Below are 20,658 nucleotides of genomic sequence, written 5' to 3' on the forward strand. Positions count from 1 at the left end.
TAGGTCAAAACAATCAAATATAGTCAATTAGTGCCTCAAAACCTGGGAATAAATGGTCATAGATTATTCCATTCAAGCAGCAGAGTCAGCAGCCACACACAACAGCAGGTCTCTTGTAGCTAAGGTTACCTTGGTTACTGGTCTCAGGTAATTTTATGAGGTCACTAGTCCAGGTCAAGAAGGAAGGTAAATTTCTCTTCTAAAGAAAAACTCCCAGGCATGTCCCATACTTTCACTTCTCTGAAAGTACCTTTTCCTCATCTTGGCCACTATAATCTCACAGTCAGTTTGTGTGCTGGGAGAGTATAATGGATTAAAGACTCATCTGAAACACAAAGTTACCATCTTTTCCTGAGTAGCTACTATCAGCATTACATGATGTGAATACCTATGGCACTAATTGCTTATATTGCTAAATTAAAATTTAAAAAACATCTACTGAGCTCATTCTCTATAAGAAGCAGTATGAGTTAGGTGCTTTCTATTCAAAAGAAATACATGAGTGTTGTCATTAAGGGCAGCTGAAAAGAGGCGCTTTGGCATCTATCATATGTCACAGTGAAATATAACTGCAGATTATTATTTGAGCCTGTCTAACCATTCCCTCCAATCAGACTATAAGCATCTTCAGGGCTAAGAATGTATTATTTACTAAAGCACCTAGATCTGTGACCCCTAGAGCTGGCATCACAAGCCTTAAATTCTAGTTTTTGGTATATCATCTACCAGTGGGTGATCAAGGGGCCTTAATCTACTTGGGCTTGAACTTTCCCCCACATGTACAATAGATAGAATAATTCCTGACTAATCCACTCCATGAGATTGTGATAAGGTGCAAATAAAAAAAATTATGTAGAAGCTCTTTATAAATAAAAAGTGTCATTACTGCTAATAAATGTATGATGACCAGTTAGAAATGCAAGGACGAAAAGTACATTTTAGTGAGGGCTACTCAGAGAAGGCCTCATGAAAGACGTGAAATTTGAGACAGCTCTTTTAAAAGCAGAAGGAGGGAAGGAGGGAGGGAGGTTGGAAGGGAGGAAAGGAAGGAAGGAAGGGGAGAAAGAAAAATTGGAAGGAAGTTAGTATGAGTAGAAAACCTTCCAGGTGAAGGCAACAGAAGAGATGAAGTAAACAAAGGTAAATGAGACAAAGACTAGATTGTGAGCCTTTGTTAATAGGATGATGTTAAATATCAAGTTACGGACGGATGTATCTTGAGGGTAAGAGCCACTGCTAAGTGGGAGAATACCTTGGTAAGGGGGCATTTTGGAAATTTAACTTTATGGAAGTGAGCAGAACTGAAGCTGGCAGGAGAACAAGGGGAACAGAAGTGGATCACAAGTAAACCTGTTGCCATGCCTCAGTTGTGAGGTAAGGGTTTACACTAGAATGGTAGCAGTGAGAATTTAAAAACTGAGAGGAAAGAAAGGGTAAGAGACACTGTAAAGAGAAACCTCAGAGATCCTGATGTCAGACTAGATGGAAATAAACAAGTACAGATTGTGGGTAGAGGAGTAGATTAACGGAATGGCAAGGGAAGGAAGAAGTCAATCATTCCCGAATGACTAGGGATAAAGGGTTTGGTTACTTTTGTTTTGTTTCTTGGGGGTGCTTGGAGGAGTCATAAGAGGTGAAGGAAAATGATGGAAATTTAGGTTTAAACTATGAAGTTTGATGTCAACAAGATAGTCAAGTGACACAGAAATGAAAGGAGGATGAAGTGTAACTTATATTTTCAAGGGACAGAAGGCAAGGATAGAGAAGGAAATTTAGGGAAATCTGGGCTTAGATTTGTGGAGTTAAGTCACCAAAGGAAAATATTTAGCAGGTGAATGGAAGTTCAAGACAGAGCTATGGGAAAGGTTTAGGAACACAACTTACTTTCCTTAAAAACATTTTGAATATTTGAGGTCTATATTTCTTGACATAAGATATTCATTATATACTATTAAATCACTTTGGAATTACCCCTACAGGCAGAACTATGTAAAAGACATAGCCATTACCAGTGATAAGATAAAAGGGTGGATAGGATACAGCAGGAGGAAAGTGGCCACCATCAATTTCCACCCAACTGAGGACTTACATTTTGTTGGGTAAACTCTCTGAACATAGCTGCCAGTCTGTCATCCTCAATATCACAGTCAGTCTTGATAGCCACATTCAGAATGTGAATTGGTTCATCCCTGGGGACCTGTAACTCAAGAACACAAGACAAAGAAATTAGGAGGCTGGTTAATATAGAGGCAAGGAGAAGTTACAGTACTTGGTAGAATGTCTGAAAAAGAGATACACCTCACAGGACATTCTGGTTTGCCCACTAGTATGAATAAGCAAATGGAAACCATTGACCATCATCCACAACGGAGGTTAAATAAAGTAAAACACCTAACTTTTCAAAGATAAGGTGGCAAAGGCATTAGCCAGAGGCAGCCTCAAATCTTGACTTGACATGAATTCAATGAAGACCACTGTGTCAACTTTTTCACCAATAAAATGGGAATGAAACCATTTGTCCCATTTCTTCACAGAATGTGAAGAAAAATGAGTGGAAGAAGCCATCTGAACATATTCTCATACATTTCCTAACAATTTATCAAACAGTGGAAGGATCAAACCATGGGAAAATCACATCAGGAAAAAACAGAATTATTTGTTTACTGTGAAATGAAAAGAAGGGATTTAATAAAAGGACAAAGTTTTAAACAAAATACCTATTCCCCCCCCTGCTATCTAAAGTCTACCATTCCCTGAGTACTACGATAGCACCGTTCTGCAAATACATAAAACCATCACTAAGAATTAAAGCAACCACAGCTCGTGTCTTGAAAACAACATTCAGAGACTCGGAGGCCGCTGCAAAGGATATAGCTGAGTCTATCTGCTATTCACACTATGGATTCCAAGATTAATAGTTTGTTCTTTTTTAGGTTAGAATTTATATTCCATTTGTTCCCAAAAATATTTTGATGAGGCATATAAAATTAAATAATATAAAGTAGGGTAAAAAGATGAGTTTTTCCCTATAATGTTCCAAAGCCAGAAAGATAGCACATACTATAAGTCCTGTGTCTGAAGTAACAAAACAGTCTCTCAAAGGGAACACTATACCTTGTCTTCATCATACAGAGGTGTGTGACCTGCTTCAGGGAACGTGGGGCTTTGGGGTGGGGAATCACAGAAGCAGCCCATCACTTCATCAAAGATCCTGAAAAATACCAGAGAAATGCCCACCATGAAAACCCAAGTGGCAGAAAACCTAAGTCGCAGGAAACTAATGCTGTCATTGCCAGCCCAGTCCACAAGAAGAATCTATCCTACTCTGTGCTCAATAGTCAACTGAATAGAATCACCGTGGCTAGAGGTGACATGCAAAATTTCACCAAGTGGCAGAAATTAGGAGGATGGATTGTTTAACCTTTAATAAACCATATATATATTTTCTTTAAAAAAAAAAAAAAGAATGATCTACAGCTTTTTTGTTTTTTTCATATGTAAGCTATGAGCACCGCTGTCATCATCGGTCTTAAAGTAACAGAAAGAGCCTGGGACTGGAGCAGTGACAGACCAATGTAATTACCCCTCCCCCTAGGGTAATGCATCAGTATACATCAAGAGATAGATGCTGAATGCATTTAATCAAAAGATGTATCGTCTCTGGTGGGGCTCACTCTGGTGTTGTGTTTAATTTCTCCTGACATTTCACTCATCACAGAGCAGACAGCTTCTTCTGTTAGCTCCTAAGGAAAAGATGGTTTTTGTTTGTTTCTTTTTTTCTGACCAGGCTCATATAACAAGTAGAGGCTTGTAGAGTCTGAATAAGAAGTAGAAATGGTAGAACATACACCTCTCTAAGGACATATACAGCAAGGGCTATATCTCTTTAGCTGGCTCATGGCTATTCTGGGGGCCTTTATTCATTTGGCAGAAATCAGAGACCCCAAAGCAGAGATGCCCATGGCTCCCTTTGCACAGACAGTTCCACAGTATCTTACCTGACAAAATCTTCAAAAGTCCGAAAAGAGACCATTCCACCCATCCGCTGACATGGTGGAGTGAATGAGTTGTCCAACAGCACATCGCTGACACTAGCTACGTGAGTCATGCCATAGTGGTTGAGGTTGGAGGAGAAGGACATTCTAAACAGTAATTCAATCAAGTACATTAGACAAGGAAGTTAGGAGCAGGACTGGGAGAGTAACAATAGAGAAAAGGAGCAAGAAAAAACTCTAAGGTAGGGTCAGGTTGTAGAGCAGATTTGGTTTTTTACCCACTGTGGACAAGACTGGCTTGATGGATTCACATTAACCCTTTCATTTCAATTTTACCCCACACAAGCTATTTTTAGCACCCCAAAATTTCTCCAAATAAAAATCTTAGGATAGTGAAGACTTATATGGCAGTTACAAGGACGCCATGGCATGTCTGATGAATGAATAGCACATGGGGTTAAAAACCATCCTGCATCTTCCCCTTCCCTAAAACATTCCTTCTTTTAAAAGGAAGAAAGCAAGCCAAGTGGGTTGTAACTAGGCAACACTTAATCTACCATAATTCCTAGAGAAAAATGCCGTTAAGTATTCGCAGATAGATATATGCACGTACAACAACAACTAAGTCATTTGGAATATTTTAGTAAATCATCATAGAAAACATTATTTATCATATAGAAACAAGTCACAGTCTATAATAGGAACTTTACTGAGGTATTTACTTCTTCCTTTACTGGGCTATTGGGGACAGCAGTTGTAAGGATTATATAGCTCCTCCCTTTTTGAAAAAGAGACATTTTTCAACTCGAAATTGCAAAATTTCCTTTTTTATATTTAAACACTCCTATTCCAAAGTAAATATATCTTCATCGAAAGCCCTTAAGAAATCCTAGCGAGACGCAAAAGGGCAGAGCATGGGTCTCAAAATATGTGTAAGCATGGCAAACAGGTGCTAAATGGAGATGCTCCAAGAGAACTGTTTGTTCAATCTAAAAACATAAGGAGTCTGTATATTCCTTGATGTACCTCAGCAGTATGTACTAAAAAGTAATACTGGGAAGTATTTCCAAATGCCCAGTCAATCCGGACAGACTGTTAGGAAGGACAAAGTAACAGCTGCCTTCAGGATTTGTCTGACATGTTACTGGCATACTGATCAGAAGCAAGTTCAGAACAAGGTAGGGGCACCTGAACTTTGGGGAGCTGCTCAAAAGTCTCCTTAAAGTGCACCACCTGCAGTGTCATGGGGGAAGAGAGGCAGCAATGCAGACTTGAGATCTGGGTACATACTGTACTCAATTCAAATTGTCATTATAAAAGGCAATGGAATTTTTCAGGGGATGGGAATGCTGCTCACACAGACTATAGAGCCTGACACTCCAGTTTTTATTCCTTTGGCAAATTAGGACTGAAAAAAGCACTTCATCTTCTGATAGTACCAGAGAATGGAAAGGCAGAGTGGGAGAGGAAACCACTGATATCATGAATGAAACAAAACACATGAAACACATCAAGCAAGTCTTATGCATGGTGCTCACTAGAAACTGGGATTCAGAGTTGTATGAACTCAGAAATGCTATCATCCTCTTTTCTAGGATCACCAAACATATTTACTAAAGGAGCAAGTTTGTGAGGCATTGTATCTTTTTCTACCTGCCTGGCATTAGACCGGAAAGATAAAAGGGTTCCACTTAACACTTGAAGGGAACTCCCTCTGAATAAGCTAACAGGCTGTGTTTGTGGCAAACATGGGGTTAAGTATCCTTTTCACTGGACTGAACCCCAGGGGAAATCCACTGTTCGGTTTCCCCCACTACTATGCTCAGGAGCCAGGGCATAGATCTGGCAGGCAGGAAAGAACCAAGCCCCCTTTCCAAGGGCAGACATAAAGACCAAACCAAAGCACTCCCTTTTCTTTCCCCATCCAAACTGAACTCTAAAAGCTATAATCAGTTTTGATTACTTAATATTTAAAGGGAGAGGAACAAAATAAATGTAAGTCTATAAATATTTCAATGTAGAGAACTGATCATCTAGAAGGAACTTGCCACCAACTTGCTTGCTGCTTTGGCATTTTGTAGATTCAATTCCAATCAGAACTGCTATCCTCTCAAACTTGCATTGTGTTGCCTTGCTTGGCTCAGAAGCAGGTGGAATCAAAATTACCAAAATATCACATGTTATATATTGGCCTAGAAACTTCTTCACAGGGCTACATACATCAAAGACTTAAATACACTTTTCAAATGTTAATCTTGTAAGTCTGAAATAAAATTTGATTTTCATATCATTGTAACACTTTAGAAAAGTAACTAACAAACTGATAAAACATGAGATCAGCTATTTCTGCATTTGCATTCTGCTAAAAGGAGACGCAAACTCGAAACTAAAAATTGAAACAATTATGAACAATTTGCCAGGGGAGGAGTAACCTTAAGGGTCTCCTCTGAAAGCCCCACACTAGGTAGAGAAGGTAGCAAAAGATGTTTATGGCAGAGCTGAACAGCAGGCAGACAACTCCCCTGTCATATATAGCTAGATGGGGGGGGCTTCTCCATACTGAGGCTTTCCAAGTGTTGCTTTTTGAACAGCTGAAGAAAAGCTGAAGACATGTTTTCCAAACAGAAAGAATAATTTAGTATGTCCAAAGAGGAGCTCAGGACTCCCTAGCAGAAGACGATACTTGTCAAATGTAGTGTTAATTTATTTCCCTGATTTCACTAGTCTAAGTTACAAAAAAGGTGCTTTTAATTGGAAAAAAAAACTAAACATACAGTACCTGTTAAGCGTGGGGATGTTCCCTCTGTAATTAAACAACCACAGTTAGTTACTGGTAGGTTAGTGAAAGCCATAATAAAAGAATTGTCAGAGCAGTTACAGACCGGACATGAGGAGCTCCAGCCTGGCAGCTCTGGCATTCAGCAGACATAATTAAGTGCTCATGACCCTTCACCCCCCAGGGTGCCTCCAAAGAGGCATGCCTCCTGACCTGCCTCACCACAGCAACTGTTGATGGAAAGGGTCAAGATAGATTTACTGTGGATTTTTAAAAATATGTCTATTACAAAATAATAATGCAGAGTGGTGATTAAAACACAGCCTCATGAAAATTAATTTAAGCTGTATGGATATGGTATATTAAGCTTCAACATGAAATGTCATTCTTGACAAGTCTTACAGAATCTTCTTTCTTATTCCTATTTTACTGAAAATTTAGTAAAGAAGTCCAGAGAAGTTGATTCCACAGCCCCTCCCACCTTAACTGCTTGACTGGGATATGAGATGAACTTATAAACTCTCCTCCAAAGAAAAGTAGCTGGGAATCTAGATTTTTTGGATTTTCTTTTCTTGGATCTAGATTCCCAGCTATCTTTTCTTACACCCCTTTAACCACGTCTTCCTCCCACAGACCAGGGAGGCGAGGGGTGGCGGGGGTGTTGGAAAGGAGGATACTCGGTACTATGGAAGCTTAAAAAACTGAAAAACATGCAGAAATGTAATGATAAATGATTCTATGACTAGAGTGATATACTTTGTTAAAAATCAAATAATCTATACTTTTTAATGATTTTAGGGTAATAATGACTTTTTAAGATTGTTGAAAATTCAAAAACTCTAGGCCTCTCATAAATAAAACCACACCTAAATTTGGCTAGCCATAGAATTTCCTGACCAGGTACTTATCAAAATTATGAAAAAAAGTTTAGGGCAAGAATGGAAATTGTAAGGCAAGTCTCCTCCATTCTCTTTAGTCTTTGCCACCAATGCTTTTTTTTTTCCTTTCCCTTAATTTGACGTAAGTCATTTCCTCAACTGAAAAAAATAATAAAAGGAAATTCTTATTTTCAATGTTAAAAGGGCAAAGTTATACTTCCCACCCACAATTTAGGAGTACTGTAAGGGCATTGATTGGTTGATATCTTAACCTTCTAACATTCTTTTATCAGCATTTAATCATTGTTGGGATTTTCTGGCACACACAGGACTTAATGGGCAGAACATAGTGGGTGGTGCTGATGATATGTGGGAAGGAGGAGAGAGGGAAGAAAATGATGCACTTTCCATGGCAGTGAAAGCAGCAGAATAGACTGAGCTGGCCATATAAATAAAATGCTGTGACATATCACTGCACACAAACTGTATACCTCATGTGATTTGTGAGTAGCAATGCTCTTTGCATCAAACCTGTATCACAGAGCTAATTCATAAGGCAGCAAGAGCAACCTCTGAGTGCAAAATCCTGTGCCTTTGCTGTTTGGGTTCTTTGAGCCTCTCATTCAGGGGAAGGGCTTTCAATTTACAAGAGATCCTTAGCCAGCAAAAAGTATGCACAGGTTCTAGAGCAGAGGGAGTTGTAGCTAAGCAGAAAACTAACAGTAAAATGCTAATGAGAATATAGGAATGTCTTTCTTTTAAGACATCAAGGATTCTAAAGAAAGGACCACCTGCACAGTCTCCTACCATGAACGTCAATTCAGAGAGAAGAATCCTACACCCGAGGCAATCTCAGGCTCCATCTATTCAGGTTTCTGGAATTCAGAAACCAGTATAATCTCTCTAAACTGTTAACCAATTTCTTAAACTATAAAATGGTGCCACTGCTTCTGTAGCTACACTCTAATCCCTTAGGGAGTCTTCACAGGATGAGGGCTAAGTTTTCAGGAGAAAAGGGCCTGAAATGAAAAGAACATCACCAACCAAAAGCCAGCCCTTTTTCATCAGCAATTCTCAAGCTCTCATAGGGAGCCCCCTGCTGCTTTGTTATAGGAACCAGGCACCATCTACACAGTATGGGGTAAGAACAAAAACTCCCAATACCTCCAGTTTTTAACAGAAGGGCCCCAACTCAATCATACAACAGATAAGTAGAGGCAGCTTATCCTCTTTCACAGAATAAGAATCTGTAGGGCTGTACAGGAGATGAGCAGGGAAAGAAGGATGAACTCTATCACCATGTAAACACTTAACCATGTCCATAATCATCGTTCATCTATTGTGTTACCCTTACATTGGGGATATTTGCTCAATTTAAGAATATTACCAGTATGGGATACTGCACACTACTGTGACACACTATAAAGTAGAACCATGGTCTACATAAAGATGAACAACCAAGGTAGAGACTATATGAGTCAAATATGCTATTTATATAGCTTTTAATAAGATAAAAACTACCACATTTCACTGCATACTCATCATGCAAAAATAGTCAAACTACTCAATCTCTGATAAGGCAGTCATCTGCATTTTCAAATACATCACTTTTCATTACTACACATTTGCTGTTTAAGTTTTTGGACACACTTATAATAGATCTTTATGTAGTGTTTTAATAAATACTGGAATCATTTTCCTTCCAGCAGATTAGTTCCATTTTACAGATGTGATAACTGAGAAAGCAAAGGGAATATTTTCCAAGAACATTGCTTAATATACTATCATAAACCAAATTATACATTTTCTCGCCTGTTCCTGAGACTAGCATTCCACTTCAATTTAGACTAAATTTAAAGGACAAGAGAAATCCTTTGAATTCTGAGGTTCTTGGCATTACATCACCTCTGATTTTATTGATCTGCCTGCACAGAATGGCTGGAAAGCCTGCTTCAATATGAATGCAAAGTCAGAGTTGCTGTCTGCTAGCTGAGCCCTCTTTATTTAAGGAACACTGACTTCTCTGGAAGTCACAAGTTCTCTCAGCCTTTTACCATCTCCCTTCCAGCTGAATTTCATTTTGCTCAATTCCAGCTGGCCCTACATAAATCTTTTATCATATAAAAATGCTCCCAATTCTTTCACCTTCTAACTTGGGGGGGGGGGGAAGACCCTATATGAAAATGACAGGGATGCATGCAAACAAGCAGTGGTTACATCAAGCTGTGACTGAAAGCCAGTATAGGGCAAATCTTTTGAAATAAGGCAGCAAAGCAGAATCAGAAGAGGTCGGCTGAATAACCTACTAGCAGTCACTAACAGCACTACCATAGGAGAAAGAGCAATTTGGCTGGCTGTGACCAGTGGTGGTCTCCTTGTGTGACTATATTTCTGCAGGAGAATCCAAATCAAGAGCTGTAAAACACATCTGAACCATGCATTTCTATTTGGCATCTACACACACACACACACACACACACACACACACCCCTTGCAGTTCAGATGCCCTGATTCCACAGTAGAGCTTTAGTTTACAATAAAATGATCATTGCTTCATTCATTTGCAGCTCCTTCAAAGCCCCTTCTTTACTCTGCTGGAAGATTTTGCTCTTTTTGAAACAAGTATGCCAAGAGAGCTACAGCATATTACTGTTGCCTGCTGTATAATTAGCTACAAACCCACAGCACAAAACTACAGGGATTTACAGGTGCCCTGGATTCTGCTTTTCCTTCCCCCTGGAATCAGCTAGTCTTCTTTGACAAGAAGGGACCTTGGGCTACCTTAATGATATATTGAGAGTTTTAAACCCAGCTCTCCAATCTTAAAAGTCTAGAGTGCCAAAATAACACAGCAGAGACTAGAAGCTGAGCCATGGATACAGGAAAGCACTATGGGAAGCACTTAAACCTGCTGAGAACCTTCTCTTCAGTCAGATGCTTGCATCTTATCAGCAGACTACCCTGAATGAAGGAAGCAAGCACTGTAGGATTTTATTTATTTATAGCTCATTCTGGCCTGCTAACTACAACCAAGTGCTCCCAGTGCTAAAAAATGCCACAAGTTGGATAACTTTTGAGTGTCTCAGTAAAATCCAAAGAACAGTCTAATCTCTGGGTGTCAGAGATTATCAGAATTCTCAAGAATGGCAGCAGGCTGCTCATTAGTCACAAGGAAGGCTTCTGATTTCTAAACTTCCTCATAACCTTTATAAGAAGGTCCAGAGGCCACCACTGACAGCTAAACACTGAAGGTGCCCAGCAGCCTAAACTGAGTCATGACCAAAACCTGTGCTTTCATGGGAAAGAGAACACAGCCAACCTCTTCTGGATGTGAAACATAAGAAACAAAGTGCTTGAATTAAAATATTATAACATAGAAGGCCAAGTTCAGAAGGAGCAAACAGCAGAGAAGGTGCAGTGCCAACATGACTTAACTAAAGCATGAATTTCCATCTAAGAAACAGGTGGAAATAAACACCAATAGCTCCTCACCCATTTATATATGTACAGAAACATACAACAAAGTATACTTCTATCTCCTGCATCAATTTTGATGCTTATTTGAATCGCAGATTAAAAGTTAAAAAAAAAAAACTATCTTCACAAATGCGTATTACTTATGAAAATCATTTGTAGTTTTAAATTTCACACTCTCAGATTATCATAATATGCACAGCCACAGAGTTTAAAGGATAATACTTTACATTTGTTTGTATGAATACAGCTATATTCTAAAAGATCAAATACACAGACTGACTAAAAACTTATTTGTTTACAGATTATCTGAGTTACTTAATGTGCCCACAGTTAAGTAAAATTCTAAATGTCAAATGATTCCATGAATTGTCGAAAATAAAGACTTTCAGAATGATGTGTTAGTTTAACAAGATATTCCATAACCAACACCAGAGAATGATAAACTAGGGTTTTGGAATGGGAAAAAAGATACACACACACCCCCTAGGGCTCTAAACTCTGAGTGTTACTAGAGGAAGGAAGAGAAAAGGAAATGCTGAATGATCTAGTCTGAGCTCAAGGATCAATCCATGTAAAATACTGGCTGAATTCACTAAAGAGCTGGGCTGATGGAATCTCAGACAACAGAAATAAATCCTACAGGTCTAGATAATAATAAAATGCTCTTTTAGTGCAGACCAGATGTCCTGACGATTCCTACACCAAGAGAATGACTGAAAAAAACTCACTCACTACTTTAAAAACAATTGCTAACTGGTTACAAGGCACCTTTAAAAAAAAAAAAAAAAAACACCTAAAAAACCCAGGGATACATGGTTGGCTCAGTAGGTGGAGCATGCAGCTCTTGATTTCAGGGTTCTGAGTTTGAGCCCCACGTTGGACACAGAGATTACTTAAAAATAAAATCTTTTGTTGTTTAAAAAATGCTTATTTATTTATTTTCAAGAGAGACAGAGAATATGAGTGTGTGCTGGGTGGGAAGGGGGTTGCAGAGGGGGAGAGAGAGAGGAGAGAAAGGATCTCAGGCTCCACACTGTCAATGGGAGCCCAATGCAGGGCTTGAACTCACAAACCGTGAGAATCATGACCTGAGCCTAAATCAAGAATTGGATGCTTAATGAACTCAGCCACTCAAGCACCCGAAAAATAAAATCTTTAAAAAAACCAACATTAACAAAATCCCCTCCCCTCAAAAAAAATTCTCATACAATAAGAAATAGCCTTTATTTTTTTCTTTTTCTTTCTTTCTTTCTTTTTTTCTTCCTTCCTTCCTTCCTTCCTTCCTTCCTTCCTTCCTTCCTTTCCTTTCTTTCCTTTCTTTCCTTTTCTTTCTTTCTCTTTCAAGAGCAGGGGAAGGGGGAGAAGGGTAGAAGGAGACAGACTCTTAAGCAGGCTCCAACACTCAGTGCAGAGCCTGACATGGGGCTTAATCCCAGGACTCTGGGTTCACGACCTGAGCCAAAATCAAGAGTTGGACCCTCAACCAGCTGAACCACCCAGGTGCCCTGAAAATAGCCTTTAAATCTCAGAAGAAACACAAAGAAATACACACACACACACACACACACACCCCACATATATAGATTTCCTATTATGCTTGAGCCAGGAAAATCTCTGCAGTTTCTGTTCAAGTAAAGGGAATTTAAGAAGAAAAGGGTATATTTATACCAGAAGATTCTCTGGGTAAAGCTCTAATAACTGGATCTTCTGGTTAGTAAGACCTATAGATGTCAAAAAAGTTGCAACTACAGCTCCCAGAAAAAACTTGGAAGTCTTGGGTAGAAGATCAAGAAGAGAACATACCTCAAAGATGTTTTTAATTTTTTTTTTTCTTTGAGACAGAGTATAAGTAGGGAAGGGGCAGAGAAAGAGGGAGACACAGAATCCGAAGCAGTTTTCAGGCTCTGAGCTGTCAGCCCAGAGCCCGATGCGGAGCTAGAACCCACAAACTGTGAGATCATGATCTGAGCTAAACTTGGACACTCAAACAACTGAGTCACCAAGTTGCTCCAAGTAGATAACATACCCTGCCTTGACTGAAGCCTACTTAGCAGGAAGGATGATTCAGAAAGTCACAGAGATTAGAAACTGTTCCATCATCTTTTTTAAAAATGTGTATTTACTTATTTATTTATTAAATGTTTATTTATTTTTAAGAGAAGGGTGGCTAGGTGGCTCAGTTGGTTAAGCATCCGACTTCGGTTCAGGTCATGATCTCACAGTCTGTGGGTTCGAGCCCCGCGTCGGGCTCTGTGCTGATAGAGCTCAGAGCCTGGAGCCTGCTTCAGATTCTGTGTCTCCCTCTCTCTCTGCCCCTCACCCGCATGCTCTCTGTCTCTGTCTCTCAAAATAAAATAAAGACATTAAAAAAATAAAGTTTTAACAGAGAGAGAAAGAGAGGGAGAGGGGGGAGAGAGAGAGCGAGCACGAGCAAGAGAGGCGAAGAGAGAGAGAATACCAAGCAGGCTCCACACTGATGATGGATAGCACATAGCCTGATGTGGGCTTGAACTCCCAAACTGTGAGATCATGACCTGAGCTGAAATCAAGTCGGACACTTAACCAGCTTAGCTACCCAGGTGCCCCTCAGCTTTTGTTCTGTTTTTATATTGAGAGGAGTATTAGAAAAAAGCCAATGGTCCAATTATACTGAAATATACAGTAAGTAAACCTCAAGCAAAAGCTTCAAACAAAATGAATAAGCCCTAGAGATCTATCATAGAACACTGAACCGAAAGTCAACAATAACGTATGGTACACTTAAACATCTGTTAAAAGGACACGTTAAGTGTTCCTTCCATAATCAAGTAAGTTCTGAAAGTCTTTGAAAATGTCAAGCAATACAAAATTCCATGATGAATTTAAACAAAAATAAAAAAGACTTAAACAAAAATAAAAAGACCAAACATGTTGGCCATACACTAAATGTTCAAAGGGTGTCTTCTCCCTTCTTAGAGGCTGTTCCACTTATTTCCAGTGGAATCTGTGTTTTACCTACTGCTCTAAAAATCAAAACATGTACCAATGGGATGGGTCTTCAATGTAAACAGTATCTAAGGTGTTTTTGAGAAAAAATACTCTGCTGTCATTAGTTTGCAGAGAGCCATGTTTCATCTCAACTCATGAGGGTTAAATCACTAGTCAAAAACAAAATGTAAAAACGGAATTTCACCAGGTGACACATATCCAACAAGAGACAGTAGTCTTGCTTTGATAATATAGCTTAGCAAGCTGCTTCTAAGGATTGCTAGACAAAGTTAATCTACTACAAATGAATGCCTAGCGAGGAATGTGAAAAACAAGCACCAGGAAAGAAAATTCAAAAACTGGTTTAAGAATGTATCTGCTTTCTCCCACAAGAATTTTTGGTTTGTTAACCCCAACTGTGAAAAATATTGTAAAATTCTGTTTTGCGTTGAAAAGTAAAATATGTATATTCATATGCCTGTTCTCTGTTCTCATTGAGTAATTTTCAAAAACTATTTACTTGTTTATTTATTTTAGGGAGATAGCAAGCAAGCAGGGGAGGGGCAGAGAGAGAATCTTAAGCAGGTTACATGCTCACCATGGAGCCCGACACGGGGCTTGATCTCAAAATGGTGAGATCATGGCGTGAGCCAAAATCAAGAGATGGATGCTTAACCAATTGAGCCACCCAGGCACCCTTCATTAATTTTTAAAGTATGCATAAAATATTGTAGTAGAATATCTACACTATCAGATGTGGATAATTCTGTAACTAGTAAGAACAAGAAACCTAAGAATAAGAGGTATTTGTTTTTTTCTTAAACCCATCCCAGGGGTACTACCATTAACATAAAATAAAAGAGGGCTCAGTATGACTGTCCTAATTAATTTTTGGTCTAGAGCTGAGCTGCCCATGTGGCTAGGTAGTGTTTGAATTAGGGCTAATCTGTATTGAGACATGCTGTAAATGTAAAAACACACTCTAAATTTCAAAGACTGAGTATGAAAATTATCTCATGAATAATTTTTTATTACATATTGAAATGGTATTTTGGATATGAAGGGGTAAAGAAATTGTTAAAGGTAATTTTATCTGTTTCTTATTACCCTTTTAAATGTGGCCAACAAAAACCTTAGAATCACATATGTGGCTTGCATTGTATTTCTACTGGACAACGGTCTAAGTAGCAGTGATTCTTAACTGCAGGTGCTTATCAGAATTATCATAAGAGCTTTTTAAAAAAGTGGTTCCCTGGAGTCTGGTTCAAAATAAAGCAAAATCATGGTAGTCAGCACTTAAAAAATATTTCCTAGGGCGCCTAGTTGGCTTAGTCAGTGGAATGTCCAACTTTGGCTCAGGTCATGATCTTATAGTTTGTGGGTTCGAGCCTGGCATTAGGCTCTGTGCGGACAGCCTGGAGCCTGCTTCAGATTCTGTGTCTCCCTCTCTCTCTATGCCCCTCCTCTGCTTGTCTCCCACCCCCTTTCTCCCTCAAAAATAAATAATTAACATTAAAAAATAAAAAATATTTCATAAATAATTCTGAGACTCATTAACTTAGAGGTAGGTAGACACAGTTGTGTCCTTGAGCTTTACAAGCTCGGGACTGGAAGTGACACTGGTAAATTGTCTCCTGAAACTTATTTCTGTAGAATAAGAAACAATATGCTCATTGCCTGCTCATTCAAAACAATAAGAATAGGAAAGAATACTACTACTAAAGCTGGAAAAAAAAAGTTGAAACTTGCATCAAAACTAGCTAAAATGAAGAGACCCTAGAATTCTCTTATAAGATGAACAGGTCTATTATATAATAAAGAATTGACAGGCTTTTGTCCCTGCTTCCTAGAAGAGAAATTCTAAGTCCTTGGATTTCTCAAAAGAAACCGAAGTATCTTCATTATTCACGAGTCCCTTGGATTACATCTAAGTTTATGCTAATAGGTGTGGCAACTCAGGACGAGCTGCTCATAGAAAGACCAACCCTATGATTAGAGGGTTGGGGGCTTTGAGCCAGCTGGACCTTTGGGGAGGGGAGAGAGGTTAGAGATTGAGTTTAACCCTGTGGTCTGTGATTTGATCAATCATGCCACTGTAATGAAATCCTGGTAAAACCTCAGGACACTGAAACTCAATGGAACTTCGTGGTTGGTGAACACACTGAATGCTAGGAGGATGAGTACCTGATTCCAAAGGGAAAGAATGGGAAAGCTCTGTGTTCAGGACATGCCTAAACCTTACTCATCTGGCTGTTCCTGATCGGTGTCCTTTATAATAAAACTGTATTCATAAGTATAGTGCTTTCTGATTTAAGTTGTTCTAGTGAATTATTAAACTGGACAGGCTGATGGGAACCCCAAATTTGTAGCCAGTGGTCAGAAGTGCAGGTGGCCTAGGTACCCCACTTGTAGCCCCAACATTTTAGTGAAGGAACAAGCCCTTACTTGTGTTACCTGATCTAACTCAAGGTGGATAGTGTCAGAATTCAATTTCAATACACCAGTTGGTGTCAGAATAAGGTCATACCTTCAAATTGTAACAAAAACATTTGTAAGAAAATATAAAATCTTAAAAAGCTAAATTCAAGTAGCAAATCTATGATACGTGGAAAGGCTGTACTCTAAAATTGAATATATCATTCTGTGATTAAATCTGGTGGCACATTTTATATTCCTAAACTAACAAAAGGACTTTACATCTAAAAAGGCATTGAAGCAATTTTAACATTTTTTTGGTTTTCACAAAGATTATTTTTACCTTTCCTCCTTTATTTGTCCTTACGTTCACCTTCCATCTATGCTGCTGCTACTAACACAGCAGATTATAATTTTATATACACATAACCAAGAAAGACTAGAGACAGAAAACAGGATCAGATCACAGTTCTGTTCAAGTCTGGTCTTTGGCTATAGGGATGTGTAGACTTCAGATGCTGGGAGGGATGAATAACCACATTTTGAAGCCATAACAGGAATAGACAAGATTCATACCCTTGAGATGGAAAGCTGAATAACATTTCTTAACTAACAGTTAAGAAACATTTCTCTTATTTTCCAGTAGACTTTCCTTCACCAAACTGGAAACGTATCCTCAAATAACAAAGTAGGACAGGGAGAGCAATTCAAAAAGACAAGGGGAGCAATGAGGAGGGAAGGAAATCTGAAGCGGCTCTGCAGCCTGACTACAAATCACTGCCCACAGGGAAGAGGCAGTAGAAAGCAGGAAGAAAAGGAGAATGTCCTGAGAATTACAAAGAGCATTAAGTATAGCATGTAGTTCTCTACAATTATTCAAGGAACGCGAGAGAAGAAAGAAGACTGAGCGCTGAGCCCATGTGTGCTGTGAGTACCTCACCGCTTGCTGAAGGACAACCATTCGTTTCTAGAAAATGAGATTCTGAAATCCATGGAGGCAAAAATGTACCAAGAGATGCTTGCTAAATCAAGGATATATGCTTTTCTCTGCCAGCCATAAGGTATTTTTGAGGTAGAGATGTGAAAGGATCTTCTGAGACAAAGAAGAGAAGTACTTTTTCTGAAGATGCGACCGCTCATCTGCTGGCCTCTGCTAGATCAACAGTGGCATCCAGTGGCCAAAAGTCTCAGCACAGACTTCTTTGTCTCTAGGAAGGGTTTCTATTGCTTTGGGTGAAGTGGCAATTCAGAATAAAACCATTTCTGTTGTCTATAACTAAGGATCCCCAAAGACATAAGTGAAGAACCAAAGGCCATAAAGAAGAAATGGAGGGGGGCGGTTTAAGATTGGCTGTGGTATTTATATTTCCTGTGGTATCACTAAAATGAATGAAAATACAGGAGGGGATGAACATATGTGTGGTTGGGAGTCTTAGGTTTTCACTGCTTCAGAATACTTTAAAAATAAATCAGTATACAAGATATTCTTATTTTAAAACCAAAGAAAAACTGCAAAAAATTTCCACATGCACATTTTATTTCTTAAAGGGCTTAGGAAAGAAAAAATAATGGAATTAGCATGGCTTAGTTAAACAGTTTACTTAAATTTCAGTTTACATCTGAAGTGTGATTTTAAAAACTGATTTGATTTTCAGCTGCTAAATTTGGATGTCTGTTTTAAGGGAAAGAATGAAATTGGCTCAGGTATAGCCTTAACCTATAGCAAATATATAGAAAGGAAAAACATTCCGCCCAAGATATTTTCATGTTCCAGCTGCTTGACTTATACTGCTAAAAAAGCGATTTTCTGGCAGTGTTCCAGAAAGTAAAATGACAGTATATTCTGACTTTAAAAAAGAAAAGAACTAATTTCCTCAGTGACATAATACAAGCAAACATGAATGATGGAGTAATCTTAAAATTTTTATCTTACTTAGATTATACTTCATCTCTCCAGGTCAAAGATTTTTTTAAAAAGTGGGTACCAACCATCAACAGATGAATGGATCAAGAAGATGTGGTTTATCTATACCATGGAATACTATATGGCAATGAGAAACAATGAAATCTGGCCATGTGTAGCAACATGGATGGACCTTGAGAGTGTTATGCTGAGCGAAAAAAGTCAGGCAGAAAAGGACAAATAACATATGTTTGCACGTATAGGAGGATTAGGAGGAACTTGACGGAGGAACAAGGGGGAGAAGAAGGGGGGAAATGGTGGGGGAAAGGGAGAGAGGCAAACCATGAGAGACTCTTGAATGCTGACAAAAACTGAGGACTGATGGATGTGGGGGGGAGGAGGGATGGGCATGGAGGAGGGCACTTGTGGGGATGAGCACTGAGTGTTATGTGGAAACTAATTTGACAATAAACTATTTGTAAAAAAAATAATAAGAAGAAAATAAAAGTATCCCCTTCCTTTTATAATTAAAAAAAAAAAAGTGGGTACCAAGAGGTTCTTCTCTCATGATTTAAATCTGTGCATTTTTGGGGCACCTGGGTGGCTCAGCCCTTTAAGCATCTGACTCTTGATTTTGGCTCAAGTCATGATCATGGTTCATGGGATCAAGCCCCATGTGGGGCTCCATGGAGCCTGCTTGGGATTCTCTCTCTCCCTCTCTGCTCCTTCCCTGCTTACACACCTGTGCATGCTCTCACTCTCTCAGAATAAACAAACCAAAAATAAATGAATAAATACATTTATTTTTTGCTCTGTTTCTAGCCAAAACCAAAACCCCATGGAACTGTCATATACATTACTCTCTTCAACTCTCCTCATAGAGATGTGGCTGGCTCAGATGCACATCCCAGCTCAAACTCACCTGTTTGGATGAGATGTGGGCAGCATGAACTGGAATTCCACCACGCAGGTATTGTCCTTAAGCTGGCGATGCTGTACGCTGTTAAGTTCATAGGCAATGTAAGCCCTTCGAACATAAACCTGGTTAAAAAGTAACCTTCAGTAAATATACTCCTTCAGAAACAAACTAAGAGATGGTTAGCCAGGAAAAAGATAGTCTTGAGAAGAGGGATGCAATGAAGAAGAAGGCTCTGTACATAAATAACTTGCTTTAATTAATAAAGCTGCAGTCTTAGGGGCACCTGGGTGGCTCAGCTGGTTGAACATCCAACTTTGGCTCAGGTTATGATCTCACAGCTCATGGATTCGAGCCCCTCATCAGGCTCTATGCAGACCACTCAGAGCCTGGAGCCTGCTTCGGATTCTGTGTTTCTGTCTCTCTCTGCTCCTCCCCTGCTTGTGATCTTTCTCTCTCTCACAAAAATGAATAAACATTAAAAAAAAAAAAACCTACAGTCTTAAAACTACATCCATGACTATAAATGAAAATAAAATTAGCCTGCCTTGTCTGGACACCCCTGGCTGGGCCATAAACCTTTCACACTAACCCAAACTTGGGGAGAAGGCTTCATCATTAGTAAAAGAGAGCATTATTTCGGTAGAGGATAAAAGCAAGCAGTGAGAAAAATGAAAGGTACTGATCTGAGCCCCCTGAGGAGAAAAGGCAGAAGACAGAAACAACTATTGTACAGTTCAACTCATTTACTATCTTGTATCTTTGTTTTGTTGTCCCACTACCCCAAATTATTTTAGATTATTTATATCCCTCAAACCCTAGGCAAAAGCAGTAAGGCATAATTTGATATAACATCTCAAATATACTAACCTGCCTCAAGAGTTAAGAAATAGCAACAGGCTACATCTCAACAAAAACCATTAGTGTGACCTTGTGCACTTCACAGCCAATTTGCCATGCACATAAAATTCTATCATCATGTGAGGTATATAAGGAGATTTCTCATTAAATGACATGGAAGCACTCTAAGACATTTAGATATTTTTTAAAATTTGGTATTTACTGAGTAGGATATGTTACATTCTATCCACAGAATCCAAATAAAAAGCCAAAGGAGCTTGCAACAGACTGCAATGATGTCATATTACATAAAATCATCTAGAACACTTTTCTTCCATCTTCAAAAAACATCTACTTGGCAATTTTACAGCCATTTTCAGGGCCTGCAATTTTTGTGCTTAATGAAGTAGTATGCTGGAAACAAGAAAAGACTTTGAGCCAGACTGACCTGGGTTCAAATGCAAACCCTTCTGCTTATTATCTATGTAAAT

General features: G+C 38.9%; 1 protein-coding gene across 6 annotated transcripts in view; it reads right to left on the bottom strand.

The window, feature by feature from the left end:
- ACACA (acetyl-CoA carboxylase alpha) overlaps positions 1-20,658 on the bottom strand; it is a 272,064-nt gene that overhangs the window by 113,249 nt on the left and 138,157 nt on the right. For 4 of the 6 annotated variants that reach the window (XM_039256323.1, XM_039256327.1, XM_039256325.1 and 1 more), the window contains 5 exons: positions 19,334-19,452; positions 6,775-6,798; positions 3,999-4,142; positions 3,115-3,211; positions 2,090-2,197 (listed from right to left, as the gene is read on the bottom strand). In XM_039256323.1, the coding sequence (XP_039112254.1) occupies positions 2,090-2,197; positions 3,115-3,211; positions 3,999-4,142; positions 6,775-6,798; positions 19,334-19,452 (492 nt within the window). The remainder of the gene's footprint in view (positions 1-2,089; positions 2,198-3,114; positions 3,212-3,998; positions 4,143-6,774; positions 6,799-19,333; positions 19,453-20,658) is intronic. The other 2 variants (XM_039256326.1, XM_039256324.1) reach the window with 1 other exon arrangement.

This window comes from Hyaena hyaena, unplaced genomic scaffold (assembly GCF_003009895.1).
Source record: "Hyaena hyaena isolate Hyena2069 unplaced genomic scaffold, ASM300989v1 scaffold_568, whole genome shotgun sequence".
Lineage (NCBI taxonomy): Eukaryota > Metazoa > Chordata > Mammalia > Carnivora > Hyaenidae > Hyaena > Hyaena hyaena.